Genomic DNA, 26,364 nt, shown 5'->3' on the forward strand with positions numbered 1-26,364 from the left:
GCCTCACTAATGCGCATTGATGTCAGCCGATAAAGAGCAACCTGCCACCGTAGCGCAGGTCGTCTGCTAAAGAGCCGCTAAAAATTACCCAGGAAGGAGTGAAGGTCTATCTATTAGCTGGCTGCCCTTGCGGTCGGGGCATCAAAGTACTGTAGGTACGTACATTCCGTCGTAGGAACGTGGTATCCCTGCCTGTCCATCCACCTTATCACCTGTCTTTGTCACTTCACCCCGCTCCGGCCTTTGTCCAGAAGCGGCTAACCAAGGGACGTAAGTGGTCCAGCCAAGATTTATTGACCCAAGGGGCAGGTGTAAGAAAGAAAAAACGTGCTGCCCAAGATCTCCGATCACTTCCTGCAAGAGAAGCAAAGCCGAAAGACCAGCCAGTAAGCCAGCCAGAAAATAAGTCCATCCCCATGACTCTTCGGCATTTTTTTTCTCCCTTTATTGCTTTAGCTTGCCGTGATGCACGTACGGCTCAATTGGAATATTGAATTCCCCGAACAGAATGCAACACACTTATGTTGCTCTTACTGTAAGAGCACACTGATGGAGAGTTTTCGTAATTTATTGACAAGTAGCATCGGAAATCGGAACCAGACTCTTGTGCTGAAAAACATCCAGATTCAACCATGTAATTCGTAGTATCAGTAGCTGAATAGCTCGAAATAAGTGGACTTTGGGTGGTCGTGGCTCACCGTCTTTGCGACCCTGAACCAAGGAAATCCCATGTCAAAAAGACCGACGGGAGCATCCGGGTTGGAGAAAGGGTCTGTCTGCTGCTACGTCGTTGCCTTAGCGGTGCCCGTGCTCGTAGCCAGCTCTCTGGGTCCGTGCCCACAGAGGGGGGAAGGGGGAGTGAATATCACAAGTGTGGAGTCGGTGGATTTTGAAGCAAGCGCGTTTGCTATGTTTAGGTAAGGTTGGGTGTGCAAAAGTCGGGTTAGGCGCGCATCCTCGAGAATCCATCCATCCATCAAATCGGTACCACACCATTTTACCACCCAATTCCGCATCTTGTCTGCATAGAAACGCGGCAGCAGACTGTTTTCTATTTTCGACTTACTAGATCTAGTTTTTGATCGGTGCAACCGAATCCTTCAAACTCCCAAAGTACTCTTTTGTTTCTATATCGAGATATTTTCCCGCCCATGACAGTAGGGTAGGCACTGCGCAGAAAGAAGCCTACGCCATCCAAGATGCGTCGCACGCGATAATTTTAGCATCAAAGATCTCTAAACCGCAGCACTCACCAATTCTCTGGGATTGTTTCGCTCCGGGTGGAACCCTTTGGGCGGGCTCCGTTCGTTCGTTTCGTTTTTATTTCTGTTAGAATCTTATCCGGGGTAGCATCGGGGATAATCAAAATAACAAACTTTGGGTTTTGAAACATCAAACACAATCGTCGCTGCCTCTCGTATTTGAATCGAGGACATTCCCAACTCTTTTCGGCAACTTGGCTAGAAGTGTTGACTCGCCCCAGCCAGGGAAGCCCTTTGAGACCCAATCCCCTCCATTCCTCTTTTGCGCAAAAAGCAACTTTTTGGCACTTTGGAGGGGGCAGCTTGTGGATCATTTAGTCTACTGCCCTGCTGCTGCTGCTGCAAGTCAGTCAGTCATCGTCGCCCACCAGGTCTAGGCTCACCGACCGACCAACAACCAAAAACAATAATTCACCATGAGGATCGGTTGTCTTCAGTTTGCGCCGCAGGTTGGCGATGTCGACAACAACCTCAACCGTGCCGACTCGGTTCTCAACCGCGCGGATCCCCGTGATCTCGATGACCTTGACCTACTGGTGCTTCCCGAAATGGCCTTTAGTGGTGCGAAATTCTGTCTACTTCCCGCGCCGCACTTAACTCAACCCCCCTGGGTTCGAAGCTAACAGCTAGTTATCACAGGCTACAATTTCAAGTCGCTTCAGGAGATCAAGCCTTTCCTCGAGCCGAAAGGCTCAGGTATATCGGCACTTTGGGCTAGGACTACGGCGCTCAAGTACGACTGCAAGGTCGCTGTGGGCTACCCTGAGATAGTCAACAGCACCACCGACTGGAGGCCCACGTCGCAGTACTTCAACTCATTGCTCTTGGTCAATGAGGAGGGCGAGACCCTTGCAAATTACAGGAAGCAGCATCTCTACTACACCGACGAGACGTGGTGCGCAGAGGGAACCGGAGGCTTCTTTCAGGGTGAGGTGGATGGCATCGGGCAGACGGCCATGGGGATTTGTAAGCAAAGCAGTCCCAACTTACCTCGAAAACTTGATTCGCAAGTCGCAAGTCCCACTAACATCCATTCTCCTGCAGGCATGGACATCAAGTAAGACCTGCGTTGACACTCACCTACCTTGACTAAACCAGATTTGCCACGCAAAGAGAAACTTGAAGAGTTCTGCTGACATAGACGGCAAAAAGTCCTTACAAGTTTGAAGCGCCATGGCATCAGTTCGAGTTCGCTTTCCACATCCTTGAATCGCACGCCAACGTCGTCATCATTTCCATGGCCTGGAGCACGCTGGAGGGCCGTGCTGCCTTCTGCAGCAAGCCATACGAGCCCGACATGGAGACGCTCGAGTACTGGGCCAAACGTATGGAGCCCCTTATCCGTGCCGAGACAGAGGATGAGATTATCCTTATCTTCGCCAACCGTTGCGGTATCGAACGAGACGCCCTTTACGCCGGCACCAGCGCCGTTATGGGCATTCAAAACGGCGAGGTGAACGTCTATGGCGTCCTCGGCCGAGGCACTAAGCACCTCCTCGTCGTCGACACGGACAATGGCCCATTCGCAAAGCTGGTCAGCCGTCCGGGTAGGGATACGGCCGAGGGTGAGTGGGACGGCACCACGACCGACGCTGAAGTACAGGCCGGGGACTCGCGCTCGCCCGCCGAAGACGACTTGGACAACTTTTTGGACCTGAATAAGATCACGGATCCCGTCAGCTATCGACCCTCAGCACCAGTGCAGGCAACACCGGTCGAATGTGCCCTATATGCTTGTGTGCCTGAGGTTCCCGAGGAGGCTGAAGAAGCCGAAGATCTTCAGCAGGAAAGTGCGGGGCCTTCAAAACCGACCGAGCCACTGGAAAAGCCGACCAATGACGAAATAGCCGACTGGGCGATGGAAATCGACGGAAAAGAGCCGGCTCCAAGCGAACCCGCAGATTCATTTATCGACTTGCCGCGCGCTGACAGTCCCATACTGAGCTCAGCGCGACCACGACTGACGATATCAACGGCGACGTCACCAGCAACTCCGGTCAAGAACCCAGCATCCTCCGAATTGGGCGCTTTCCCGGCACCACCGCCACACGACCTCGACACACCACCACCCACTGGCGAGTTTCCCGATCCAGAGTACCTAGCGGCAGCAGCTCAGGTTGAACGGTTGTTGTTCAGCACGACGGCTTTGCACACGCCAGATGAACCAGACTGGCCACTCCCAGACGCCTCGGCCGTGTCGCGGTCGCGGTCTCAGTCGCCACTGCGATCCCAGTCGCCGATGCGGTCTCAATCGCCGCTGGACCTAAAGCCGCTGCCGCTGCCTCCTCCTCTCGAAGGCGACAAGCCGTTACCTCTGCGACCCCAGGAAAGACTATCCCCGGTAAGGAACGAGTTTAGATCATCGCCGGCGAAGAACGAGTTCACGATTCCACTGCCAATTTCGCCTACTACCGCGCCCGAAGATGTCCCTCTACCGGAGGAGCACTCGCTAGATGTACAAAGTCTGCCGCCGATAGAAGTTCAGTCGCCATTGACGCCCATACTGACACCAGAGTCGACAATGGCCATTGTGAGTGAGATGCCGCTCGTGCTTGCGCGGCACATCAACCCCGACGAATATCAGCGCAGGGATAGCGGAGTTTCGGAGAGGGCGATGACGATCGAGGTCGAGAGTCGCAACAAGGACACGGTTGTGGTGCATCTGCGAGATCAGACGCCTTCGCCATCGCCTCCACGTTCCGTGACCATAACCTTAAGTATCGGAACCGCGTTGTGACCTGGCGAGAAAGTTGTGATTGTTATGACGTATGATTTCCTTTCTTCTTTTCCTTGGAGGAACTTTTGGAGCAAGCCTCTCGTCTCTTTGTTTCTTTTTTCTTTTCCTTAATTTCCTTCTTTTCTTTGTCCCATCTCCTGAAATCGACTTTCGTGGGCAGGCTTGGAAGTGTTTCCTTGATGATACTTGTAGGACCGCTTGCGCTCCATCTTTTGGTCATGATCTTTTGCTGTGCATCCTTGGCTATGCCAGATCAGTCATTATTTCCCTTATTTCATATGTAATATCTCTAATTTCAAAAGTCTCCTTTCTTTTTCCTTCCTTCTTTCTCGCTTAACTCTTGCTCCTCATGTGTAGAGGTTGTATGATATTGTTGATAAATGGGCTGGTGTTGTAGAAAAATGGGAAGGTTACCGATTAAATCAAAAGAGGGGCGTGTTTCACCGCTCGTAATGTTGAGTGATCTTGAGTTATCCTATGGTGGGGTCGCTTGAGAGCAGGAACCACGGGTTACCTGCGGTGTTGTGTGCCTGATTTCCCTGTTTCTTTGATTGCGGCACAACGTGGAAATTCTTCCCTGGGCTGACGGCAAGCCTGTCATGTCCGTGTAAGAGACCAGTCTAGAGACGCCGAGAAAGACCTTTACAGCTTGCCCTAAAGTCGGTAGCCCTGCAAAACGCTTCAGCTTGGACAGATCGAACCAGCAGCTGACGTACGAGATGGCAAGACGACAAGCCATGCTGGCAAGACATGGCGTCTTAGCACTCGACAATCCCTCTGGCCTCAATATAGAACCAACCACTATGGAAAGAGGCCAAGAGTAACAGTCGTATAGCGCTAACATCGTCCGTCTCCGATCCTGCATGCGAGATAAAATACATCGCAGAGGACGGCCGGATCTTGACCGTTCTTTCTGAGTGATCCAACAAGACAAAACAAAAATCCATCCTAGGACCTTCATGTCTGATGCAGCTCAACACCAGAACTACACGTTGTCTTGTGTGTGAGAGGGCTGTTAGCAACAGGTGGACACCCGAGCTAGCTTCATTCTGGTTCAAGCCGCTTTTGGTTCAGAGCCAGTTGTCACTCTATGAACTTTCGACGGGGTTTCCGGCGACTTCCCTGTGGACAACGGTAATATGGCGATCAGAGATATTAAAATCCAGTTTTGAATGTCGAGGATAGACATCAAACCTGCGACTTTAGAAGGCTTGATACCAACCTTCAAATCAAAGTGATTGTTTCTGTTGGAATCGCAGGTGGACTGCTGAGCAAAGGCTGCGAAGTCCTGAGATAAGCTGGTTTTGCTGATAGTAGGAACAGGTAACGAGAACTGAAATTTTCGGAGGCACCGTTTGATGCCCAGAGGGACGTGGCAGCAAGCTCTTTATGGCTAACACTGGTGAGGTCTCACGGTCTATGCCAGGAGAGTTACTCCAGTTAGCCCATGGGCCCAGCCCTGGGGTTCAGGATTAGTTCTCAAAGGTATGTGGCGTCATCTTTGCGACCGCTTGAGGCTGTTGCAGAGTCTTGTAACATCAAGGTCTGTGATCTTAGGCATGATGGGCACCGGCGACATAGTGCTATGTACAAAAGTTGATAACAAGGGCGCAAAGATGGCCTTTGGCAAGATGATGTACGACCTAAAGTTGGATGGCCAGGGCGATTTTGGCTATGGTGTTTTATATGCTTGGTACCTGCCAGCGTGCTTCGGTCTTGTTCCAATGGAGAAATTGGTTGATGCTAAGTTGACCAACGCCAGAACTACGGGCGTAGTATTTTCTTCCTTCTGTGTAGGTAGGTAGGTTCAAGACGGGAGTTGCTTGGTCTCTCGTTGATAAGTCCAATCGACCAAACGCGAAGCCCCTGGACAAGAGCCTAAGCGTCGATTCGGGCGCGCGGGTGCAGCTCTTGAAAAAGAGCGAGTACTTGCTTGAATCGCGATTCTGCTCAGTACGCCACTCCCGCTTCGCTGGCGCCGTGGAACTTGCGTCGTTTGTCCATTGACGTCGCGTGCATGGCGTCTGACATGCTGGAGCTGAATGTTAACGGCCAGCATAGGTATCTGACGCTAGGTGCGCGTTATCTTTGTAGCTGGATATATCTTCCCACCATACAATGGGTCCCTGCTTTGAGTCAACCTGGGGCTGAACCAGCCTAACAACTAGTCTCGAATCAAGGGCAAAGCAGCCATCGCTGCAGCCTCATGATTACACCGGTCAAATCCCTCGTGCGGGGATCATGGTGAGTGATCGATAGTCGATTGCGTGAAGCACCGTATCTCAAGACCGATTTGGCGTATTGGTGGACAAGATTCAGTGAATGTATGCTTCAGGGGCACGAGACAAGTGCGGAGCTGAGCACCAAGCTCGTCGACTATATGCAGCCGCACGTACAACCCAGCCCGAACTGCCGGTGTTATTTCCTCAAACAGTGTTCCGCCCCGTGTTGCAAACTCTGGGCGCGTAGGTCTAGCTTTTTGGAGGCTCCCTTGTCTAAGCAGGTTTAAGTCTATCCATATGTCCGATTTTGCGTTTTACTGAAATAATCAGCAGGGTAGCGGGACGTCAAGGTGTGCGGGTTCAACATCGTGCTTTATGGCACCGGCGCCAAAGTCAACGGCATCTCGCCTTTCGATGTGCATGAGCATGACCTGGTATCGATCATAGACTTTTGGTTCGTATGTTGGTTCTTGGAAAAACTCAGGAGGGGCTGCGAAAGTTGTAGCTGCAGGTTGGTTGATCGGTAACGCAACCATGATTGAAATGGGCTTTGTCTGGAGACATGAGAGCCGAGTTCTGGAAGATATGATGGACTAGTCGTATGAGTTGGCGATCGTCCCGTGTAGCGGATACAGAGGTGGTCGTTTGATTTAGACCATCGTCTGTATATGCTGCGAGGCTTTGAGGCCAGTTGCAAAGCGCATGTTTGCACTCCATCTAGCTGCCTATATGAGGAAGATTTCTTTGAGAGTTTCGATAGATGGGTGAAGACTGGATGATCTTGATCGCAGCTACCTCTAGCTACAATGCGGGCACGTGCGAGGAAGCCGCCGACAAACTCAAGTATAATCAATGTTTTCCCCCTTTCGGATTTGCCTGGAGCTAAAAAGGGCTTGATATATATGATGAATGCGGAGGGGTATACAGAGTTCACCAACAAGAAGGTTGGCTTATTTCATTTTGGGGGAAGGTGAATTAACCCCTCATGCTAGTAAAGGCATGATGAGATGAGAGTGATGGAAAGACTTGAGAGGATAGAAGTGGTAGAATTGGTCTGCAAATGGCGAGGACTTTCAACATAGAAGGAATAGAAATAGAAAAGGCACTTTGCGATAGTTATATGCTGGGACTCATCCAGAATCATCGTCCTGTGCTAACTATCACTTGGTTTGGTGGGAGTGCTCTCTCGATGCCGAAGGATCTGTTGCACTGTTTCGAATGTCCTGAAACATAATGGGTGCAACCTTTAGAATCCTACAGAGAGTTTCAGGTAGCCGCCCAAGGATGAGACGCTCATTGTACTCATCCCAAGAATTCTATGGCGTTTCAACTGTTGTTGCCCACCTTCTCTCATGGCTGTCCTTCATGTGTAATGGCTTGAGTGGATTACTAGGTGCGGGTTAGGGTTATGTGAGATGTCTATAGATCTCACCAAGACCCAATTGGCTGAAGGCGGGAGTCCCGAAGACTAACCGAACGAATCACTTTCTGGTGTTTGCCGCCCAACTTCCAACTAATTCGCACAAAAGGTGATGATGTGTCTTGAAAGGATCAGGAGTTCCCCCATTTTTTCAGTGTACTCGCTGACCATGATTCATTGCTCATTGTACAGTACTATCGCCGATTTCACCGCCACGGAGCAAACGCACGATCACGACAGCAGTACCACGCAACCTGAGTCGATGGTGTGTCCCTGTGTTCAATCAAAAGACACATTAATTTTAAAGCCGACTTGTTACTTACTATAGCATGCTTAGTAAATACATACCGGTGTCTTTACTGCATGGTTGGCAGCTACCTACCTACTTACATCCCTAAGGTATGTAGCTTCAACACAAGTTGAGCTGTTGACCCAAGAGATGGAAAACGACCATGGCCAGCAGGGTTTCTATTGTGCCCTCTGAGCTTCCGCAGGTCCCCGGGCTTGACGGCACTATGCATATTGGCAATATGCATGTTTGCAGATGTGTGGAGATACCCTCCTGACCGATTGGGAACGTCGGCGGCTAGCAATCACAAAAATCCATTCAATCGGAGCATCGCGGCCGAAAGGAGCAGATGGATGCCACCAACATACAAACATTATTTTGAACAGCAGGGAATGAGGGCTGGCCATTCGTTTACTGTACAATTGAGTTCACCAAGTGGCGAGGGTTTAATCAAAGGGTCGTCAACCAGCTGATCTTGGGCAAAGCTCCCTGACAAAACTGCCCAAGCTAGTAGGTGCAAATGCCCACAATTGCCGGGGACGATGCAGGAACGGCCGGCTTACCTTGGTTTTTCATTTGCAAGTGTCACTCTGGTGCAGAGTTTGATGGTGGTCAAAATTAAACCCGTATTTCCTGTCGATTATGGACAGATTTTGCTATCAATCAGAATAGGAAATATTATCGTGGTAAGAACCAGATACTATAGACACAATAGTAATGACAAGCCAAGCAAGGAACGATTCCCGTTCCAGTAAAAAAAAGCCGATTCATCTTAGGCATGGAATGGAATGCTGGCCAAAAAGTCCATTAAACCGGCACTCTAAAAACCCCACCTTCCTTTTCCATATTTGACCCTTGCCTGATGGCAATAGCAAAATTGCTCGCTCCTGCATGGCAGCCAATTAAAACAACAACAGCTGCTGGCGACAGCGCGTTCGAGGAAAGCTCGAGTGGTGTGCAGCGCGCAGCATTGGGAATTTTATCCTTTCCGAGGGATCTTGCGGTCCGTCAGCATGACCCGCGAGTGGGAACTGTCATGTGTCGAGCTCTCTCAGTGGTCAATCCTGTGTGCAGGCTGCATGAGAGAACCAGTCATCACTGGGAAAGTTTACACCTGCTTGTTGCCAAGACCTTGTCTCCTCCACCCAGCAGCGGCCTCTGCCCGACCCGCCTAGTCCTGTCCGGCCAGTGTCGAGGCCAGGTGCGTGAGGACGACAACTCGAGCACAAAGAACCGAACCAGTTTTCTCCTAGGTCTATCTGGGCTGCATACCTTATGTACCTTGCCCTGCTTGGTATCTTAACAATAGTGTGGCCAATGTAACAATCAGCACACATACGTACAGCTTGTGTCACATCGACCCAGCAAGTGCTATGAAATCTCATGGTCAGGCCAACTGTGATTTGCATCCTTCCCCCCCTCTTTACGTGGTACGCTTCTCCAACCACCCAATAGTCAGTCTTTGTCGCTAAATCTCACTCAGGGCCGTCGCCCTCCATCACCTTCAATCCATGGCGCACAATCAGCCCCTGTCTTGGTTTGCTTGGCTCGCTCTTTTGGACCCCAATGGTTGATCGCCCTTTATCGCCCTTTTTTTTCCATCACTGTGCATCCCGCATCCCTTTTAGTGCAATTTTTCAACCATTGTGGGGAAAATACATCATAAAATCCTGTCACCATCACGTCTCTAACTTCGAGACAGATACTTTTGCTTTTGATAAACCCATCACTTTACCCCATTTAATAAAGTCGTGGCGTCTCTGGGCAAGCGCCTAGGATACAGTAGCTACCTACGCTACCTACATCACGACCAAACTGCCGGGTTGGCTGGCTGCTACCTTGCCAACCTACCTTGAAAAGTCTTCCGGTCAATATTTTGGTCGGTGTATATATCCACCTTGGGTCATACTTATCTTAAGCCTTACCTCTTCCTCAGGCCATGTCAGCATACACACTCACCGGGACTCGTCTTTGGTGACACCGGACCCGGAAGTTGAGAGCAGTCTTTCCAGGGGTACAAATCCGGGGCAGTCTCCTTGCTTGCTTCCTGTGGTGCACCTTTCGCACTACATAGCCGAGTCCCGTCCTGCGCGACCAACCGGTATCTTCCTTGGATGGCTACCACTTGGCTCCCTGCCTTGTAGCATACCACACACTTCTACTGAAGTAGCAGTAGGTACGCAGAAAAGAGCTGCATCTTGTGCGCTAGGATTACATTCAGTCGGGAGAACACGCATTTTTACTGCGGATAGACCACGGCAGCTGCCCATCACACACAATGAAGCTATCGCAGGCCTGTCTGGTGCTTCTCGGCACGCTCGCGTCGTCCGCGACGAGCCTACTGTTGGCCCCAAATTCGCCATGCGCAAGGCACTGCGGAAACGTGCTCTCGGCCACCACTGCCGATGACATGGAGTGCTTTGACAACCCTTCAGATTACTCAACCACAGCCGCTGGCAATGTGCTTCAGAACTGCTTGACATGCGAGATGAACAGCGACTATACATCCGCTGGGCAGTCCGATCTAGAGTGGCTCATATGTACGTGAAATCCGCCCCGCTGCATACCCGGAGCAATACATGAGACTGATAGCTGGAAACAAATGGCCAGATAACCTGAGATACGCACTCTCATTCTGCCTCTTTGGCTTTCCCAACAGTGATAAGAAGCTCGGGTCGACTCCATGTACCACAAGGTAAACAAAAATATTAATGATCAAGAAATTTGTCGCAACCCCTTCAGAGAATGAAGCTGACCAGTTCTCACCTCGCCTGTGCAGCACTGCTTGCGGGCCCTTTAGAGACGCAATTCAATGGCAGAATCTTACGACAGCGGCCGGACGCTACGACTTTTGCAACTCTTGGAGGGTCAACGACTTGTCGAAATGCCAACCGTGCCTCCAGTCCGGGCGTCACTATATCTTGTCCAACTACATGACCATGCTCGACGCGGCTTGCACGCAACAGCCCGCCGAAGGACGCACCATTTCGGTCTCCGGCCCCCCTTTCACGACCAATGCCATCGTGGCCACGACCCCGGCCCCTACCGGCTACACGTTTGTGCCTGATAACGGCCCACTGAACCTCGGCGCAAAGGTCGGCATCGCCTTCGCCGGAGTGGCCGTTATACTCATCGCCGCCGGCTGTGGCATCGTCTGTAACGGTAAGCGCAGGCGCCGACGGTTCTTGCGCGACATGGAAAAGCGCCAGGCGATGGCCCAGTCCCAGGGTTTTGGCGGTAATCGCTGGGCCGGCACCCATGGGGCAGGCGGCGACATGTTCGAGACCCCAGTCAGCCAGAGGCCGCTTGTTGGCGGCTGGGAGCAGTCTCCCACGTCGGCTCACACTGATCGAACCGGTTTCTCAACCGGATTTTCGCCGGCCATGGAGAAGAACGACGGCGCCGGACCCTCGACGTTCCCGGCTCGATACTATTCCCCTTACAGCAGCCCCATCAGCGCTGCCGACGCCAACGCCATGCAGCATCATCAACAGCAGCAGCAGCAGCAGTGGCCACCGATGACCCAAGAAGCGTTAGCACAGATGGAGCACCAGCGCGAACAGGATCTGCTGCAGCAGCAACATTACTTCATGCAGCAACAGCAGTACCAAATCCAACAGCAACGACTCTACCAATCACAACAACATCTAAGCCCGCAAGACATAGGAGTCGCGCTGGGTGGTGATGATCCAAGCCTGCGGTCGAAAAAGTCTGATCTGAGCTTCGTCTCCAAGGAGTCGGACCCTGCACCCCAACCTCCGCAGCCGAACCCGCTAGCAAGCAACCCCTGGTCCTCCGCGGACGTCAAGGGCAAGCATCCTGCCTACCATAGCAGCACTGAGGAGTACGAGTTGAAGGAGGTGGACAGCAACGGGACCATACGGGGTGTCCCTACCGCGGCTGCGCAGCAGGCCCCGGTGCTCCAGCATCCTGGCTTCGGGAGGTATCCGGCGCCGACGGCGGGGAGGAATCAGTGGGTTTAGCGTGTATAGTGTATCCTAATGCAGTCACTGAACATTTTTCACAATCTTTAATACTCAAGACATTTGTAAAACACACTCAGCCCGTTATTTGCCGAGATGCTACTGGAGTGGTGCCTACGGTGCCATCTTCGATGTATGGCGTGAGAAATGAAAATTGCCCCATGATATCATTTAACTTATGGGAAGTGCTGTTCATCTACCAAGAGCAGATGGACGGTCTTTGTTTGCTTACAATGAACTGAAATAGACTTACTTGCACGATGTGGACCTGCAAACTGTAAACATAACAGAGTCTGAGTATGTGTACGTAATAAAAGCATTATTACTTTTTCTTTTCTTGCGCGAGCTTCCTCACGCTAAACCTGTTGTTCATAGCTCATATTCATGATGTGCTCCAAATTAGAAACAAACCCAGAAAGAAAACAGCCGTCCTGTGTCCCATAGGCGTACAAGTCCAACCCAATCCAAACCATCGATCCCTTCCCAAACAAAATCACACCATCCTCGATCTACACACTAAAGGTCCCATTTATGGGCAGGATCCGGCTGCTAGAGCCGACACTGATGGTATAAGTGCCGTTCCTCAGCAGCCACTTTTGGGTAATGACATCCCAGACGCTTACATCTCGCCTGCTCAGCTCAAACTGCACCGTTGCCTTCTCGTTGGCCCTGATGAATGGCTTCTCGAAGCCCCTGAGTACCCGCAGCGGCGTGTGCCCATCCTCGGCCCCGGGTACGGAGAGGTACAGCTGAGCGACCTCGGCGCCGTCGACGGAGCCCGTGTTTTCGACCTCTGCCGTGACGCGCACGAGAGTCTCCCAGAGCGAGGCCGGCCCTCCCGACAACACCGGGCCTTCCGGATGAGGGCCGAAGCTGACGCCCGACGACTTTTCAATCTTTAGGTTGGCGTAGCCAAACGTAGTGTACGACAGGCCAAATCCGAATTCGTAGCGGGGTTCGATCTTGTTATTGTCGAAATGTCGGTAATCCAGGAACAAGCCTTCGGTAAAGTCGGCCTGTGGGAACAGCTCGTATTTGCCCTCTGGCAGATTCGGGTCCTGGACGCCGCCGTAGTCCGTCTCGTTGCGCGCCACTGTGTAAGGCATCTTGCCCGATGGGCTGACTTTGCCGTACAAGATTGATGCCAGAGCAACTCCAGATGCTTGCCCTGGGAGGTGCGCATAAATGAGCGCCGTGACATTTGGGTGATCGATAAATTGATCCACAAGCCGCGGGCCAGCGTTGTGAAGGATGACGATTGTGTTGTTGCATGAGTTGGCAACATGCTTGATCAAGCCGTCCGTGTAATCATCTCGTAGTCCAACTCTATCCCAGCCTTCGGAGGCTGCAGCGTTTCCAAATACGAGACAAGCTTCCGAGTTGGAGTTCACGGCAGGCTTGGGCGATGCAAAATCCCAGAACATGACCGTATCATCCTCCCAGCACTGCTGCGATATGGCGTCGAAGGGTGCGCTGACCAGCGAAGTGGACACAGCTCCAGACCCGCCGCCAGAAAATATTGTGCCATTTATGGCAATCGGCCTGGTTTGTTCCGCCCGCTTGGTGCCTGGTAGCATCTCTCCCGCGTTGAGCATGCCCGTCTTGATATCATCGTAGTTCATGGATTCGGGACCCCAAACCCACTGTGGGAAGAGGCCTGGCTCAAAGTTTGTCTTATCCGCCTTTTTGGCCGAGTAGCCATATATGGTCAACATCTTGGGCTTGGTGAGTGGGAGAGCGTTGCGGATGTTTTTCACGAGAACGTGGCCCTCGACAGCCCCATCGAAGATGGTACCCTTGTCGGACGAGTTCCTGGCATCAACTACCTGGTGCGGCTGGTTAATATCGGCAGGCAGTCCAATTCCTGGCGTCGGGAAGCCCTTGTCATGACCCAACTGGAACCAAGGTGCAAGAACTCTATAAACACAAGGAAAGCCAGTTAGAATGGAGAACTTGTTGTAAAGGGTTGACCAAACTGACCGGATTGCCATATCATCAAGACGTGACTGAGGAACAGTGCCATTGTTGATTGCTTTGAGCAGTTCCGGACCCCAGAATGAGTCGGCCTGCGGCATGGCTACATCGAGTCCAGCTAGGGCCGATGATACTCCACTGTGCTGTGCCCACCAGTCACTCACAACATGCCCCTGGTTGAGAGATTTTACCGTCAGTTTGGGTCGCAGCAAGGGGCGTTTTAAGATTAAAGGAGAGACTTTGGTACCTGAAAGCCAAGTTCAGTCTTCAAGAGACCGTTGAGGGCCTTACTGTTTGCACAACCGTATGAATTGTTCAATCTGTTGTAAGAGCACATGATGCTGCCTGTCCCGGCGCGTACAGCATCCATGAAGGGCCTCGAGTCTAGTGTTAGTTTTAGGCTACTGCTATAAGTACATACAAATCGGCGTCTGGGGACTTTCTTACCATAGATACAACTCGTGCATCGTCCGGTCATCAATATTTGAAGACACAGACTGTACGTCACCGTCAGGTTGACGGTTGGTTTCTTGCTCGTTGGCGATGTAGTGCTGAGGATAAATTAAGTCAATGAACTTCCAGTGGCCGTACCAAGAGGCATAAATCTTCTTACCTTGGTGCTCGCAATCACGCCAGCATTCTGTATGCCACGGACGGTCTGATCAACCAAAATTCCAGAGAGATAAGGGTCAACGGTAAATCCTGTCTTTGCGTTTAGCCCTCGCCAACTCCATACGCTAGCTGTGTCCCTGACAACTCAATGCTTACCTTCCCAGTTGCGTCCACCCCTTACTGTCCGTCCAATAGGGCCTACAACCGGCCCCAAGAGCACGTTGACGCCCTTCTTCCGGAACTCTGAGCCCATGCCATAGGCACGTTTTGCGCTAAGCTGTCGGTTGAAACTGCCCATGATAGCTGCGTCAGTACGTTTATCTTATGTCTCCTATTTGCAAACACCCTCCATTCGCTAGACACTGGTAACACACTCACCTGGCACCCACATGGACACCACTCGGCCACGCAGTAACAAAATCTGTGCCGCGTAAACCATTGCCTGCATCAGCCAAGCACATTCCAGGGAACCCAACCTTTGAGATTGGCGCGATGTTGCCGTCACAACGGCGGACAGATTCAGGTTTGCCGGCGGTTAGGACAAGCTGTTTGCGGGGATGGATTTAGCCACTGCGGCCCATGGGACAAGTTACACAAAAGGGGTAAGTATATTACCAGCACTCACCTTTTCCTCGTTTGTCATGTTGCCAACCATCTCCTTGGCCTTTTTGTACGCAACCTCCCAGCCATCCCCGCCGGTCATCTCCGCTGTCCGCCGTGAACATAAAAAAGTTAGTTACATCGCTGTTGTCTTGTTTTAGAGATAGAAAACAACCGCATGAAAACCTACGAGATGGATACACGGGCGGGGACTGGCCATAAAAGTAAGTATCTTCTGTAATGACATCAGCCGCCCGCAGCTTTCCCTTAGGCGAGTTTCCCGAGTTCTTGGGCAAGGCCGCCAGTCCCGCCAGTCCGCCACCGACGACCAAAAAGACCACGGCGGCGAGGGCGGCAGCGCCCTTTCTGGTCCCCAAGAAAGGAAATCGCTCCACGATCTTTGATTGTCAACTGGAGAGGAGACCCCGGTGTGAATTGTTCTTTACCGACGACACCACCGACACCGCCGGCTGCTTGGCGTGCCTGTCCGACACGGACTCGTACTCGTAATGTTGGTGACTGCTAGACATTGTGTCTGGGTATGTCTGTCTGGTGGAGTTTGTGGAGATGTCTGAAGTGGGTAGTCTCAGTGTTTAATTGAGTGGGACAGGAGAAAAAAAATGCTGTTGGTTTTGATCGTTGGCTGTGGTGGTTGGTGCCTGGGGAATTGATCTCGGCTACTTGAGAGATAGTAAACAAATCCAAGTAAACAAACATCAAACGAACGAGATTAAGAGCGATAACGGGCAGAACCCTGCGGAGTTATACCCCAGTCGAAAAGAAAAACCCAGCTTGGGTACAATAAGTACAGTTGAAATTGCTTGTTGAATATTAATGACATCAGAGAACTTTGAAATGTCTGGTTCCAAATGCAAAAAAAAGGCATTTTTTCTGTTCGTAATGAAAATCCAGTCCGATGAGATAATTCAAACGAAGGGAAAGCTGGAACGCGGTTGCCCGGGTTGCAACCCCGGTTCGCAAGCGACCTTACCTACCCCAATCCCATCCGGCCAATGAAAGCGCTTGGGTTGTACGTTATACAGTGGAGAGTACAAAAGAATGTCTCCCCCGCACTTCTTAGTCTGGAACATACATTCAAAATCATGTCTCTGAATGCCTTCTCTCTTCTTAAATTCTCCCGCCCAACAAATCTCGAGAGAAAAAGCATGCTAGAGCGGCGAGTTAGTTTCATTGCTCGTTGTTGACAACATCTGTTTGTTCTCGAAAGGGAACATGTTACCCCGCCTTGGCCGATGGTGGACCGATCTACTATTCTCATCAAGGCTAGACTCCGCTGGAACTAGCTCGATTGTCGTTATGAGCAGGGGTGATTATAAGATGACTGTAAGATAGGTAGGTAGGTACCTACTTTCGAGTACCTAGGTGAGCTAATCCCACGTGGTAGCGGCCGTTGACCCGTGCACCCTTCTAGCTTAGTGCACTTTCAAAGCCGATTGATCGAATGCCCACTATAACCCGGCTTCCTGGGCACCTAAAAGCTAGCGTGGCAAAGACCCAAGTGAGCCAACTAAAAACCACCTAGACTGCGTGGGGAATGGTTTTTTTTTTTTTTTTTTTTTTTTTTTTTTTTTTTTTTTTTTTTTTTTTTTAAGACGAACTTGCCCCCGCAAGGAATCTGGCAGACGCCGGGTACCGGCAGAGCTTCTGGCGATCCTCGGATCGTTCGGGTTTGCGGCACGCATGAATCCACTCGTCCCTATCTACAATGCTGCCTTGGCTGCCTACCGCTGGAGGCGGGATCTAGCCCCTCTGTACCAGTAACCATGCGCCTAGCTCGCAGATTTGCTCGTGATGTTCAACAGTGGCACATGAAAAAGCAATCTGTAGAGGCTTGTCTCTTGACATTGTAAGCTTTCATAGGCTGTCTTTATTAATGTTTCGCATGGACAAGATTTTTACTTTCCGTTCCCCCCCTTTTTTTTGTTTAGATCCCCAGTCCAAATCCATGCCGCGCTTCCGAGGCCGCCAATATAGATAGAACGAACAATGAAACGTGTGAAGAAAGGGAGAGAGGGAGAAAAAATAGAATAAAACAATCCAGTAATAAGAGAATTATAGCCAGGATATGTAAATAACGCCCCCAAAAATATAGAAAGAAACATCTCGTCGTACAGCTCAACCCCTCATGTATCTGGCTTTGCATGCTCAGCATCAATATATGGAGAATAAAACACACTAAGGAAAAAAAGTAAAGGGAAACAGGAGAAAGGAAACAGATGCATAGTGGCACGGACCATGTATGTACACCCTGAAAGAGAAATACATCAATACATACAGTTTAACCAGACCAATGCAGCCAGGGTAGCTTCCGCGGAAAGTCCAATATGCTAATGAACAAAACAAGAGCAAAGCAAGGGGGGGCAAAAAAAAAAAAAAAAAAAAAAAAAAAAAACAAGTGGCTGGGCAACAAGAACCTTGGGTATCTGGACGTATTCAAGAAACGCGGTGACGGACAGCGCGGTAGGTGATGCAGTTGGGTTGCCAAAGTAGCAAGACCGCCGTGGCATAACGTGCTTGTTAGGATTAATCAGACGCTAGATGATGTCCATGGGTGTGAGCGTCGTGGCGATTATGAAGATGCGACCACCCGGCCGCAAGTAGCAAGCTTGTTTGAAGCCGCTCGGGCTAGGTTATTACACGGGACCGCCGGAGTAGCACTCACAAGATGAGTTGCTTGAGGTTGCGCTGTATGATCATGTCCTGTACAGACGTCATCGTGATCTTGAGGAGGTTCGTGTCGGTGGCGTTCGTGAAGTGACCGTATATCTCTTTTTCCGGGTTCCGGTTAAGTGCTCTGAACTTGTCCATAAAATACTTGCTAGTCTGCTTCCAGTCGTCTGACGGCCCGTGATAATCGGTAAACCCATATTCGGTAATGGGACTCTTTGCGATTTTCTCCTTGAACAGGTCCATCTTGTTAAGAAACAAGATCAGCGCCGATTTTGTAAACCAATGCGAGTTTGCAATCGACTCCCAGAGCATCAAGGCTTCATTCATTTGGTTCTATTGCACCGGGTTGGCTTGTGGTTAGATATGAGCTCCACAGGGCAAATCATGAATGTTGCCAGGGTGGGCTTTGATGTAGCGTTGCGCCTGCGTTATTTAGACTTACTCCGTCCTTATCCTCAACTAGGCACTGGTCGTAGCCTGAGATGGCGACAAGGAAAAGAAGACAGTTGACGTTCTCGAAACAATGTATCCACTTCTTTCTTTCCGACCTTTGGCCACCGACGTCGAACATTCGGTATGTGAGCTGGCCCAAGTCAAATACGGTCTCGGTAATGCCGGTCGTCCTCAATCTTGAGCGAAGCAAATCTTGGTCTGTTGGAACGTAACTCTTGTCCCAGATACGGTCGAGGTCGTCACAAAAACTGTGTGGACGGTCCGCGTGAGCAACATATATCAAGGCTTGGTCAACCGAAGGTTGGGGAAAATGCACTCACTAGTCCAGGTTGTCATGTAGCGCAAACTCGTTGCCCTTTGCAATCGCTTTCTTCACACCGGCATCTACCCATAGGGATTTTATGGGTTCTAGAAACTCGATTGGTAACGCGTCGTGGGCGCCGAGTTCCTGCTCTTCCATGATCAGGGTTATGTTCCTCTGTAGCCAGAAAATGGTGTTAGTTGCGTTTCAAATCTTGCGAGCACATTATTCTCTATGGTGCGTTTCGTGACGGCGGAGGGTTGGAGCACCAGGGAACGCGAGCGATTGACGGCGAGAAATCGAGTCCGTGAGGCTGGTGATTGTCGTGAATCAAGAAAAAAAAAACAAGATTGCAGAGTTTTAACATGCCTCGTTCTCCTTGTTCTCGAATTCAATGTCCAGCTCTTGCATGGCATCATGGATAAGCCTGAAAGACTGCACAATGTTTTGAAACACAACAGGCTTCCACTCAATCTTCTCGTTCTTGCTGAACCCTTGAGCATATATTAACTTCATTTGCTTGAGGACGGTCGATTTTCCAGATTCACCGGCACCTGTGTCAAAATCACACCTTTGTTAGCAAAATATTCCCAACTTCAACTAAGCCGCCTCTTATCTATGGCCCAGGATTTTAGATATCGCTGGAGGACATACCCAACAGCAGCAGTTTGACCTCCTTTTGCAAGCGCTTCTCGTCGGCGCGGATGGCCTTGTCGAGCTCCCTACTGCGGGCAGCCCCCGCCTCATCGTGGACGTTACGGCTGCCGAAGCACATCTTGCCTGAGGGCAATTGGCGGATTGCTCCCGACAAGTGATTCGACGCGGTTGAAGCAACCGACTGCTTATATTCTTAACTAACGAGTGAAAACACCTTGTCAGGTCGATTTCTCGGTATGACTTTTGTCGCTTTGTGGCTAGGTAATTGGTCGAGATTTGTGTGTGTCGCACGTCTTCTGACAGGTCCGGTTCGGTCTTGTCTACAGTGGGAGTAGGACCAATTGTGATGGAAGGAAACAAATTCACGGGTGGGGGGTCGCGACAGCGTTAGTCGCAATCCGGGTAGCTGCAGGAGGCGGCTCCCCCTATTATTATTTTTTTGCTGTGTGGGCAAGCGGGCGCGCGAATAAGAGAATGAGAGATCGATCATGCAAGTCGATGAAGTGATGCAGCGGATACCGGGCGCGGGAAGCGAAATACCAAAGGAAGCTAAACCATACGGGTTTTTGTGAGTGGATTGTAAGCACGGCAAGGTACGGAGCAGGTGGATAGGTGGGTAAGGACAGGCTCCGTGGAGGTGGTGGTGTGCAAGTTGACCTACGAAGATACCTGGAACTAGACTAGCACCAAAATTTAGGCTGGGTCGGGATTGCCAAGGGTCTGGGAGGGCCAGGGCGGTAGGTGTGTGCGGGCCGTGGGAGATTGGGCTTGGCTTCGGCTTGCTACTACGGACCTCGATTCCGGCGTGCTGTACCCAAGTATAGGACTGGTAAATTAGGTATTGTATGTGCGTTGACGTTTATCATTCGAGTCTTCAACTGCCCTGCAGGAACGATCGGCAGTCGAATCTGTGCTCGAGTCGCGATGGCTGGCAGATGGCGTTTCCCAGCGATAGAATACCGACCGGTACGTGCACGGGATTGGAGATTTTTCTCCCAACTTCTGGTGTTTCTTCGCGTCCGGTCATGGGTAGAAGAAGCATGAGGCGAAACGGTTTCGACCTGTCAAAAGGCAGTTCGACTAGCTATTCGCCTCTTTTAGGTACCGAAGCGGCTCAGTAGCCTGGCATGGTAACGTAGCCCGGCAAGTGAACAACCTAGCAATCCTAGGTACCTCCACTAGAGCACCTAAGCTAAGCCAGCACACCTCCTTCAGTAGGTACTAACTGTACTTTCTTAGCCCGATACAAACAAACCAGATGGTGGGTTGAATGGGGGAATGAAATCATGGAAACTCTAATTTTTAAGCGTTGACTTCTTCCAGCCCCGCCAAAATTGATCAAAACAATGCTAGTAAGCGAAAAGAAGGTAAACATAGCCTTGGAAGAACTTAGGGATACCACAACATACTGTAGAATCCAGGGGAAGGGAGAGGAAAAAAGGTAAAATAAACAACTCAAGCACACAAAACGCGCCACCCGGCGATTTTGCTTCATCTGTCCAGCATCCCTTGGTCCCTTGCAACGGAGAGATTCCTTTTGCGAGAAACTTTTTGCGTGCAGGCTCGCGATTGCCTGGGATGTTCCAGTGCCCGTCAGGAGCTTGTCCTTGTCTAGATTAGCTCCAGAGAAAAAGGGGACTAAAGGTTGCTCCGGCTCCATCAAGGCCCGTGGAGAGGCCGGGGGGTTTTCTAGGCGATACCACGTTGCAAAGTTTATAAGGGAGGGGCATGGGTGTTGGCCTTCCTGTTTCCATTTAGCATCCTACAGTACAATATCTACTTCGTATACCATCTCAATGCCAGCATCCACTGGGAAAAAGTGAAGAAAAAAATTTGCAGCGAATGGAGGGAGAAATGATTGGATATAAGAACAAAGCATACAACTCTTGTATTTGTCAAGATTCCAGACTTTTTCGCTCTTACCTGACTCATCTGATAGGTGACACGTGGTTGACATCAGCCTACTACTCAAGAAAGTACACAAACCCCAAAGGATGCGCAGTGACGCCGTTGAAGAGCTTGGACACTCAATCACAGGGATGAGTTCTGCAGACTGGACCTTCGATGCGTCTGTTGATGTCGGCAGGTAGGGCACTTCAGCAACGGTTAAGACGATGCACGGCAGGGCTACCAGGGAGTTTACTTCGCTTCTAACTGTATCGCGCCACCACCCACCTGACCATGAACTTGGGTGGTTTCATCAGGTCTGGATTTGGGCTGCCAGAGCGGGTCGACGTTGAGGGGCATCATTTCATTAACGACAGGGGATGCTGACTTTGAACTTTGCACCACAGGGACTGCTCGGGTTTACGGGATGTGCCGTCCCTGGTCAAATAGTCTTGGTTGTAACATGCAACGTTGGCAACTCAGATGGTGGCTTTTCATTTGAGGCCTTGCGATTTGAGGGACCTTGCCAACCAACATGAATGTCTGGTTCAATCGCCGTCAAATCGCCATCTATAATACTCAGTCGAGGGCATCGATATAAGGTTCGTGCTTTCAATGTGGGAAACCCCAGACAACGGACCGGTGGGGATCAGTGTGGTAAACTAACTGATCGACATGTCTACCAGAGTATCTGTCTTTCTGTCCCTGGCAAAAAAAAAAAAAAAAAAAAAAAAAAAAAAAAAAAAAAGTGGCTTGAACGGGTAGTGAAAGGGATTGACTGATTGGGGCGGGTCTCGGTGGATGAGTCGGGTTTAGCGACAGGAAGTATTAATATCCACACCTACTTCGTACGACGTACAAGCTCGAACAAGCTACGAAGTACAAAGAATTGCAAATTATTTTGTACTGTAGTGGTCTGAAACAGGTACTGAGCTTAATACTAACTCTCGATATAGTTCTAAACCCTAGATTGAGTGCGGAGGTTGTTATGGTATCTAAGTAGGTAAGGTAAGTAGTAGGGACGCAGGTTGAGCGGCCAACTCGTCTGTCGCGTTGCAATACCTACCTTATGTGATCTGCTATCTACACCTGAGGTGGTGAGCACCCAGGCTGATTCGCGATAGTTGGTTGTCTCCATCAAATCTCGCTGTAACTCGATCCACTGGAGACCTATCAATCAACCTGATCCACTTACCGGTAGTGCCAGTCTTTGCTCTGCCCAGATGCCGAAACAAGGCGTTTGCTTTGGGTTCGGCTGTCTGAGTCGAGCCGCAACGAACCCACCACCCGCTCGCATCACTAGCAGCTGCTACCTCGGCAGACGCGGGATACCTCTGCTCAACCGGTGGCAAGTTGATTGGTTACAGCTAGCATGGATTCTTTCTTACCGTAGGGCTTTTCTTGGGCTGATTCCCTTGAGTTGTTCTTTCCTTTGATGAAAGGAATAAAAACGACAATGGAAGGAGCTCAGGCAAACTTGCTCAGGCGAGCTTGCTTATAATTTCGTTGTCGATCAAACACCCAAAACAGGGCTACATTCGATTCGACCGGTGCTCTTAACTTTATTCCACCCAACATGGAACCTACTAGGTAGGTACTGTCTTGAACTCTTTGCAGATCCGATTTGCGTGCCTGTCTTGCAGGGCACCCCCAACATGCAACAGCTTCTTTCGCAAGTAGGTCACAATCAAAAGTACACAGCGCATCCGCGCGCGCACGCATGCTCCCATGTTCGCGTTGTTACGTCTCATCGTAAATTTAGGTAGTCTTACATCAAAATCCCCAATTTCAGCACTGCCTTCATCCGCAGGTATGACGCTCGACAACCAGACCACGGCCCTCGGCGATGACCATGACTTCTCCATTGCCACTGAGTCTCGGAACACGAGGCGCTTTTCGGTACTACAACTTGGAGGCTTTGTCTCCAACCTCGGCTTTGGCCTGCTCGCGGAGAATCTTACGAAGGATTTTACCCGACTGGCGTTCCAATAAGAATATGTTTTAGTGCGTGTGCTTCCAGAATGTTTATAACAGGCGAACCGCCGGCTTGTGAAATCAGAGAGAGCTCTTACAGGATTCTTGGGAATGGCATCAATGATGGCTACGCCGCCCTTCAATTGTTTATACTTGGCAACCTTGGGCTCGATCCACTTGACAATGTCCTCCCCAGTGGTCTTGACTCCGGGGGCTAGGACAACGTATGCACGTGGGTACTCCTCGCCCTTGATTGTGACACCCACGACGCCGACATCGATGATGTCGGGGTGCTGGAGAAGGACTGACTCGAGCTCGGCGGGCGCCACCTGATTCCCTTTGACCTTGATGAGCTCCTTGAGCCGGTCGACAACGTGGAAGAGCGTGCCAGCCTCGTACCGCTCGACGTATGCGATGTCTCCCGTTCGGAGGTACCGCCTGTTTTCCTCCTTGTCGTATACAATGGTCGCATTGGTCGCCTCGGGCTTGTTCCAATAGCCCTTGAGCATTGTTGGGCCCGATATCCACAGTTCTCCTCTCTTGTTGGCCTCGGTTATGGGTCTATCTGAACCATCGGTCTCGACGAGCTTGGCATAGAAGTTGGGCATGAGCTCGCCCACAGCGGCCGTCTCGGTTGCCTCAACTCTGGGATCCCAGCCGAGCGCCGTGCACGTCAACTCGGTCATGCCCCAACCCTGCCTGATCCTGACATCGCCCTTGGGCCATAGCGCTTCGCACTCCTTGATGGCTTCAAGGCCGAGTGGGGCCGCGCCGCAGCCAATGTTCTCTACGGAGCTGAGATCATACTTGCGGGCAAGCGGGTGCTTTCCCAACGCCACCACGATAGGTGGAACGAAAGCCACGGCGTTGATGCGGTAATTCTGCATGTGCTGAAGCATCTTTTCGAAGTCAAAGTACGGCATGATATAGGTAGGATCACGCCTATGTGGATAGTTCGCAACAAAATATGTCTGAGCCATGGCGTGGTACATTGGCAGGAAGCAGAGATGGGTCAGGCTCTTCTTGGGCAGATCGGGATCGAGATTCATGACGAAGCAGACACCCTCGCCGTTTGCGACGTATGAGCTGTGTGTGATCTCGACGCCTTTGGGCACACCAGTCGTTCCTGAGCTGTAGTTCAGGCAACAGGTCGTCTCGGCAGGGTTGGCCGGCTCGATCCAGTCCCACGTCTCGGCCTTGGCAAGTGTGCCCTTGAGCAGCTCGGCCCAGTTACGGGTGCCGGTATTCTCATTGTCAGGTTCGTATTGAGGCTCCCCGTCTTTGGCATTTATTTCTGGGTCAAAGACGAAGATTTGCGAGGGCTTCATCTTGACCTCAGCGGCAGCTTCGAGTGCAACACTCAGGACCGCGGGGGCAGCAAACATGAAAGAAGCGCCGCTGTCGCGGAGTTGATACGCAAGCTCCCGGGCAACGAACCCGGGGTTGGCGCCGGTGAATATTCCGCCGGCCATAAGAGTGCCTATCAGAACAGCTGGGAACCAGATGCTGTTTCCAGAATAGACCAACACACGATCGCCTGGCTTTAGACCAGCTGCTTGGAGACCTATAGCGACACGCTTGGCGACCGATCTATACTCGGTGATAGTGAGATAGTGAGTTTCTGGGCGGTCGGCATCTATGAAGACTTTGCCGCCCTCGAGGGGTCCGCGAGATGATCCAAAGATCCATTGCTGCAGAGAGCAACTTGGAATCTCTTTGTGCCACCGTGATTTAATTGTCATCGTGGGCGAATATCAGGTATGGCTTTGCGACTGTGTAAAGAGTTTACTAGTATGTCGCTCAAGCCGTATCAAATGTTCGACTTGTTTGGATCTAAGGTTATTATAGTGAGATAATAATGAGGGAAGGATCAGCAATATAGTCTTTTCCTGTCTCGAGGCTGGGAGTAGGGATGAAGTTGAAATCCGTCGAGGTATCTTGTGGTACGGAGACGGAGCTGAAGCTTCCCCTCAGCTGGGCATTGAGAGCCAAGGCTGCTCTTTTCCCATGTAACCCCGGAAGCTAATCCCTGGAAGGCAACCAGTTGGGCTGGTGTGTGTGTGGGGGTGTCAAGGTGTATGTGTTGGGTCTTGAGACGGAGGCGCGGGAGGGTATGCACGAAATATTAAGAGAATGAGACTGACAAAGGCTATATAGAGTAACTTGATCGCGGACCGATCCCAGTAAGCGCGAACCCAAAAGGTGAAAATAGACGTTTGTAAAGACGATGGCACTGCTTGTGGTGGCGGGGCCGTTGGAGATCCATGAATGACGGAAGCGGAGGCGAATGGGGGTGTTTGGTCCGAGGGGGTGAGGATGAACCCGACTCCGCTTGAGGAGAAGCATTCAGCTTTACATCTTCACAGAATTCATTGCCCACAATAACCCAGCAACCTAGCGTTACGTCAAAGTAAAGCGAGCCATAGATGCCATCTACAGGACAGTATTGCTATCCAATGGTAGTGGCTGTGAAGTACTCACAATCCACTCTGGCCGGTTCGCATATGGACCACTCCCATCAACACTGCGACTTGGCTAATAGCTAAGAGGAATTCAATTGAATACTTTCTCCAAATTCTTGTGTCCCCTTTACCGGAACCGAACAATTTTCTGCGTTCCCCGCAAAGATCCATGTAGTGTGGCTGTAAACGGGCATAGTGCCATATGCCGCGCGGGGAATTTGCGGGGTGCCGAGGACCGAGGCGAGGCTTGATATGTCTTTCCCTACCAGTAACTTGATTAGGTAGGTACGGTATGAATTGCTGTCCAAGAATTATGTTTATTGGGCACATTTTTAGGTACCTGACTAAAGAACTCAACACCACTGTGCAGATTTCTGGTCCGGGTGACTATCTTAAAATATATCTTCGAAATCGCCAAGGCCTTCGAGATCTATCGGCGTCCATAGATTGGGCCAGGGTTGGGTTGGGATCCATCTTGTCTTACATGCATGCGGCTCCTATGGAGTTTGCAAAGACGACGGATGACTGTTTGACCGTAAACCCATCTCTCATATAAAATTATCAAAAAAGACATCTCAGAACATGTATAAGACGGACATCGAACAAGTCGACAAGTACGCGCTGTCGCTGGGGGATTTCTCGGATTCGCTTTCAGGGTCGTTTCTTGTTTCTCGTCATCTGGGATCTCATCTATGGTTTCCTGCCAAGAAAAAAAAAAGCCTAGTCAAGTTCCACAAGACGAAAGTCTGCAGTTGAACTTTGGACACGAACTTGGCACATATAATGTACACTTCAAGTAATCCACAACTAATCTTACGCCTCTTCAGGGGTTTCATACCT

At 50.8% G+C, this 26,364-nt stretch overlaps 7 protein-coding genes across 7 annotated transcripts; 3 read left to right on the plus strand and 4 right to left on the minus strand.

The window, feature by feature from the left end:
* Positions 1-1,678: 1,678 nt before the first annotated feature.
* PgNI_11467 (uncharacterized protein) lies at positions 1,679-3,999 on the plus strand (the record flags this gene model as incomplete). The annotated part of the gene is made up of 3 exons (XM_031131434.1): positions 1,679-1,823; positions 1,902-2,319; positions 2,415-3,999. 3 exons carry the CDS (start codon positions 1,679-1,681, stop codon positions 3,997-3,999), a joined length of 2,148 nt encoding a protein of 715 aa, XP_030976886.1.
* Positions 4,000-9,564: 5,565 nt separating this feature from the next.
* On the plus strand, positions 9,565-11,988 carry PgNI_11469 (uncharacterized protein). The gene is made up of 3 exons (XM_031131435.1): positions 9,565-10,470; positions 10,541-10,625; positions 10,710-11,988. The coding sequence occupies exons 1-3, from the start codon at positions 10,209-10,211 to the stop codon at positions 11,911-11,913; spliced, it is 1,551 nt and encodes a 516-aa protein (XP_030976894.1). The 5' UTR covers positions 9,565-10,208; the 3' UTR covers positions 11,914-11,988.
* Positions 11,989-12,422: 434 nt separating this feature from the next.
* Positions 12,423-15,629, minus strand: PgNI_11470 (uncharacterized protein; the record flags this gene model as incomplete). The annotated part of the gene is made up of 10 exons (XM_031131436.1): positions 12,423-13,830; positions 13,894-14,060; positions 14,135-14,264; positions 14,335-14,438; positions 14,501-14,589; positions 14,656-14,789; positions 14,878-15,044; positions 15,125-15,207; positions 15,290-15,497; positions 15,546-15,629. 10 exons carry the CDS (start codon positions 15,627-15,629, stop codon positions 12,423-12,425), a joined length of 2,574 nt encoding a protein of 857 aa, XP_030976689.1.
* A 2,149-nt stretch (positions 15,630-17,778) lies between these two features.
* Positions 17,779-18,703, minus strand: PgNI_11471 (uncharacterized protein; the record flags this gene model as incomplete). Its single annotated transcript, XM_031131437.1, has 3 exons — positions 17,779-18,123; positions 18,233-18,491; positions 18,564-18,703. The coding sequence occupies 3 exons, from the start codon at positions 18,701-18,703 to the stop codon at positions 17,779-17,781; spliced, it is 744 nt and encodes a 247-aa protein (XP_030976690.1).
* A 201-nt stretch (positions 18,704-18,904) lies between these two features.
* PgNI_11472 (uncharacterized protein) lies at positions 18,905-19,319 on the minus strand (the record flags this gene model as incomplete). The annotated part of the gene is made up of 2 exons (XM_031131438.1): positions 18,905-19,098; positions 19,199-19,319. 2 exons carry the CDS (start codon positions 19,317-19,319, stop codon positions 18,905-18,907), a joined length of 315 nt encoding a protein of 104 aa, XP_030976691.1.
* A 1,681-nt stretch (positions 19,320-21,000) lies between these two features.
* PgNI_11473 (uncharacterized protein) lies at positions 21,001-21,677 on the plus strand. Its single transcript, XM_031131439.1, has 2 exons — positions 21,001-21,287; positions 21,496-21,677. The coding sequence occupies exon 1, from the start codon at positions 21,044-21,046 to the stop codon at positions 21,242-21,244; it is 201 nt and encodes a 66-aa protein (XP_030976692.1). The 5' UTR covers positions 21,001-21,043; the 3' UTR covers positions 21,245-21,287; positions 21,496-21,677.
* A 906-nt stretch (positions 21,678-22,583) lies between these two features.
* PgNI_11474 (uncharacterized protein) lies at positions 22,584-25,179 on the minus strand. The gene is made up of 2 exons (XM_031131440.1): positions 23,161-25,179; positions 22,584-23,065 (listed from the first exon to the last, which is right to left on the minus strand). The coding sequence occupies exons 1-2, from the start codon at positions 24,802-24,804 to the stop codon at positions 22,991-22,993; spliced, it is 1,719 nt and encodes a 572-aa protein (XP_030976693.1). The 5' UTR covers positions 24,805-25,179; the 3' UTR covers positions 22,584-22,990.
* Positions 25,180-26,364: the final 1,185 nt, after the last annotated feature.

The sequence above is a fragment of the Pyricularia grisea genome, chromosome VI, assembly GCF_004355905.1.
Source record: "Pyricularia grisea strain NI907 chromosome VI, whole genome shotgun sequence".
NCBI lineage: Eukaryota > Fungi > Ascomycota > Sordariomycetes > Magnaporthales > Pyriculariaceae > Pyricularia > Pyricularia grisea.

Excerpts from the sequence above, each read along its gene's own strand:
- PgNI_11469 (XM_031131435.1), top strand. The coding sequence starts at position 10,209 with ATGAAGCTATCGCAGGCCTGTCTGGTGCTTCTCGGCACGCTCGCGTCG. Across the intron at positions 10,471-10,540 it reads CGATCTAGAGTGGCTCATAT|ATAACCTGAGATACGCACTC; the intron begins GTACGTGAAATC and ends ACAAATGGCCAG. Across the intron at positions 10,626-10,709 it reads TCGACTCCATGTACCACAAG|CACTGCTTGCGGGCCCTTTA; the intron begins GTAAACAAAAAT and ends TCGCCTGTGCAG.
- PgNI_11473 (XM_031131439.1), top strand. The coding sequence starts at position 21,044 with ATGGAGGGAGAAATGATTGGATATAAGAACAAAGCATACAACTCTTGT.
- PgNI_11474 (XM_031131440.1), bottom strand. The coding sequence starts at position 24,804 with ATGACAATTAAATCACGGTGGCACAAAGAGATTCCAAGTTGCTCTCTG. Across the intron at positions 23,066-23,160 it reads ATGCCATTCCCAAGAATCCT|TCGGGTAAAATCCTTCGTAA; the intron begins GTAAGAGCTCTC and ends TTGGAACGCCAG.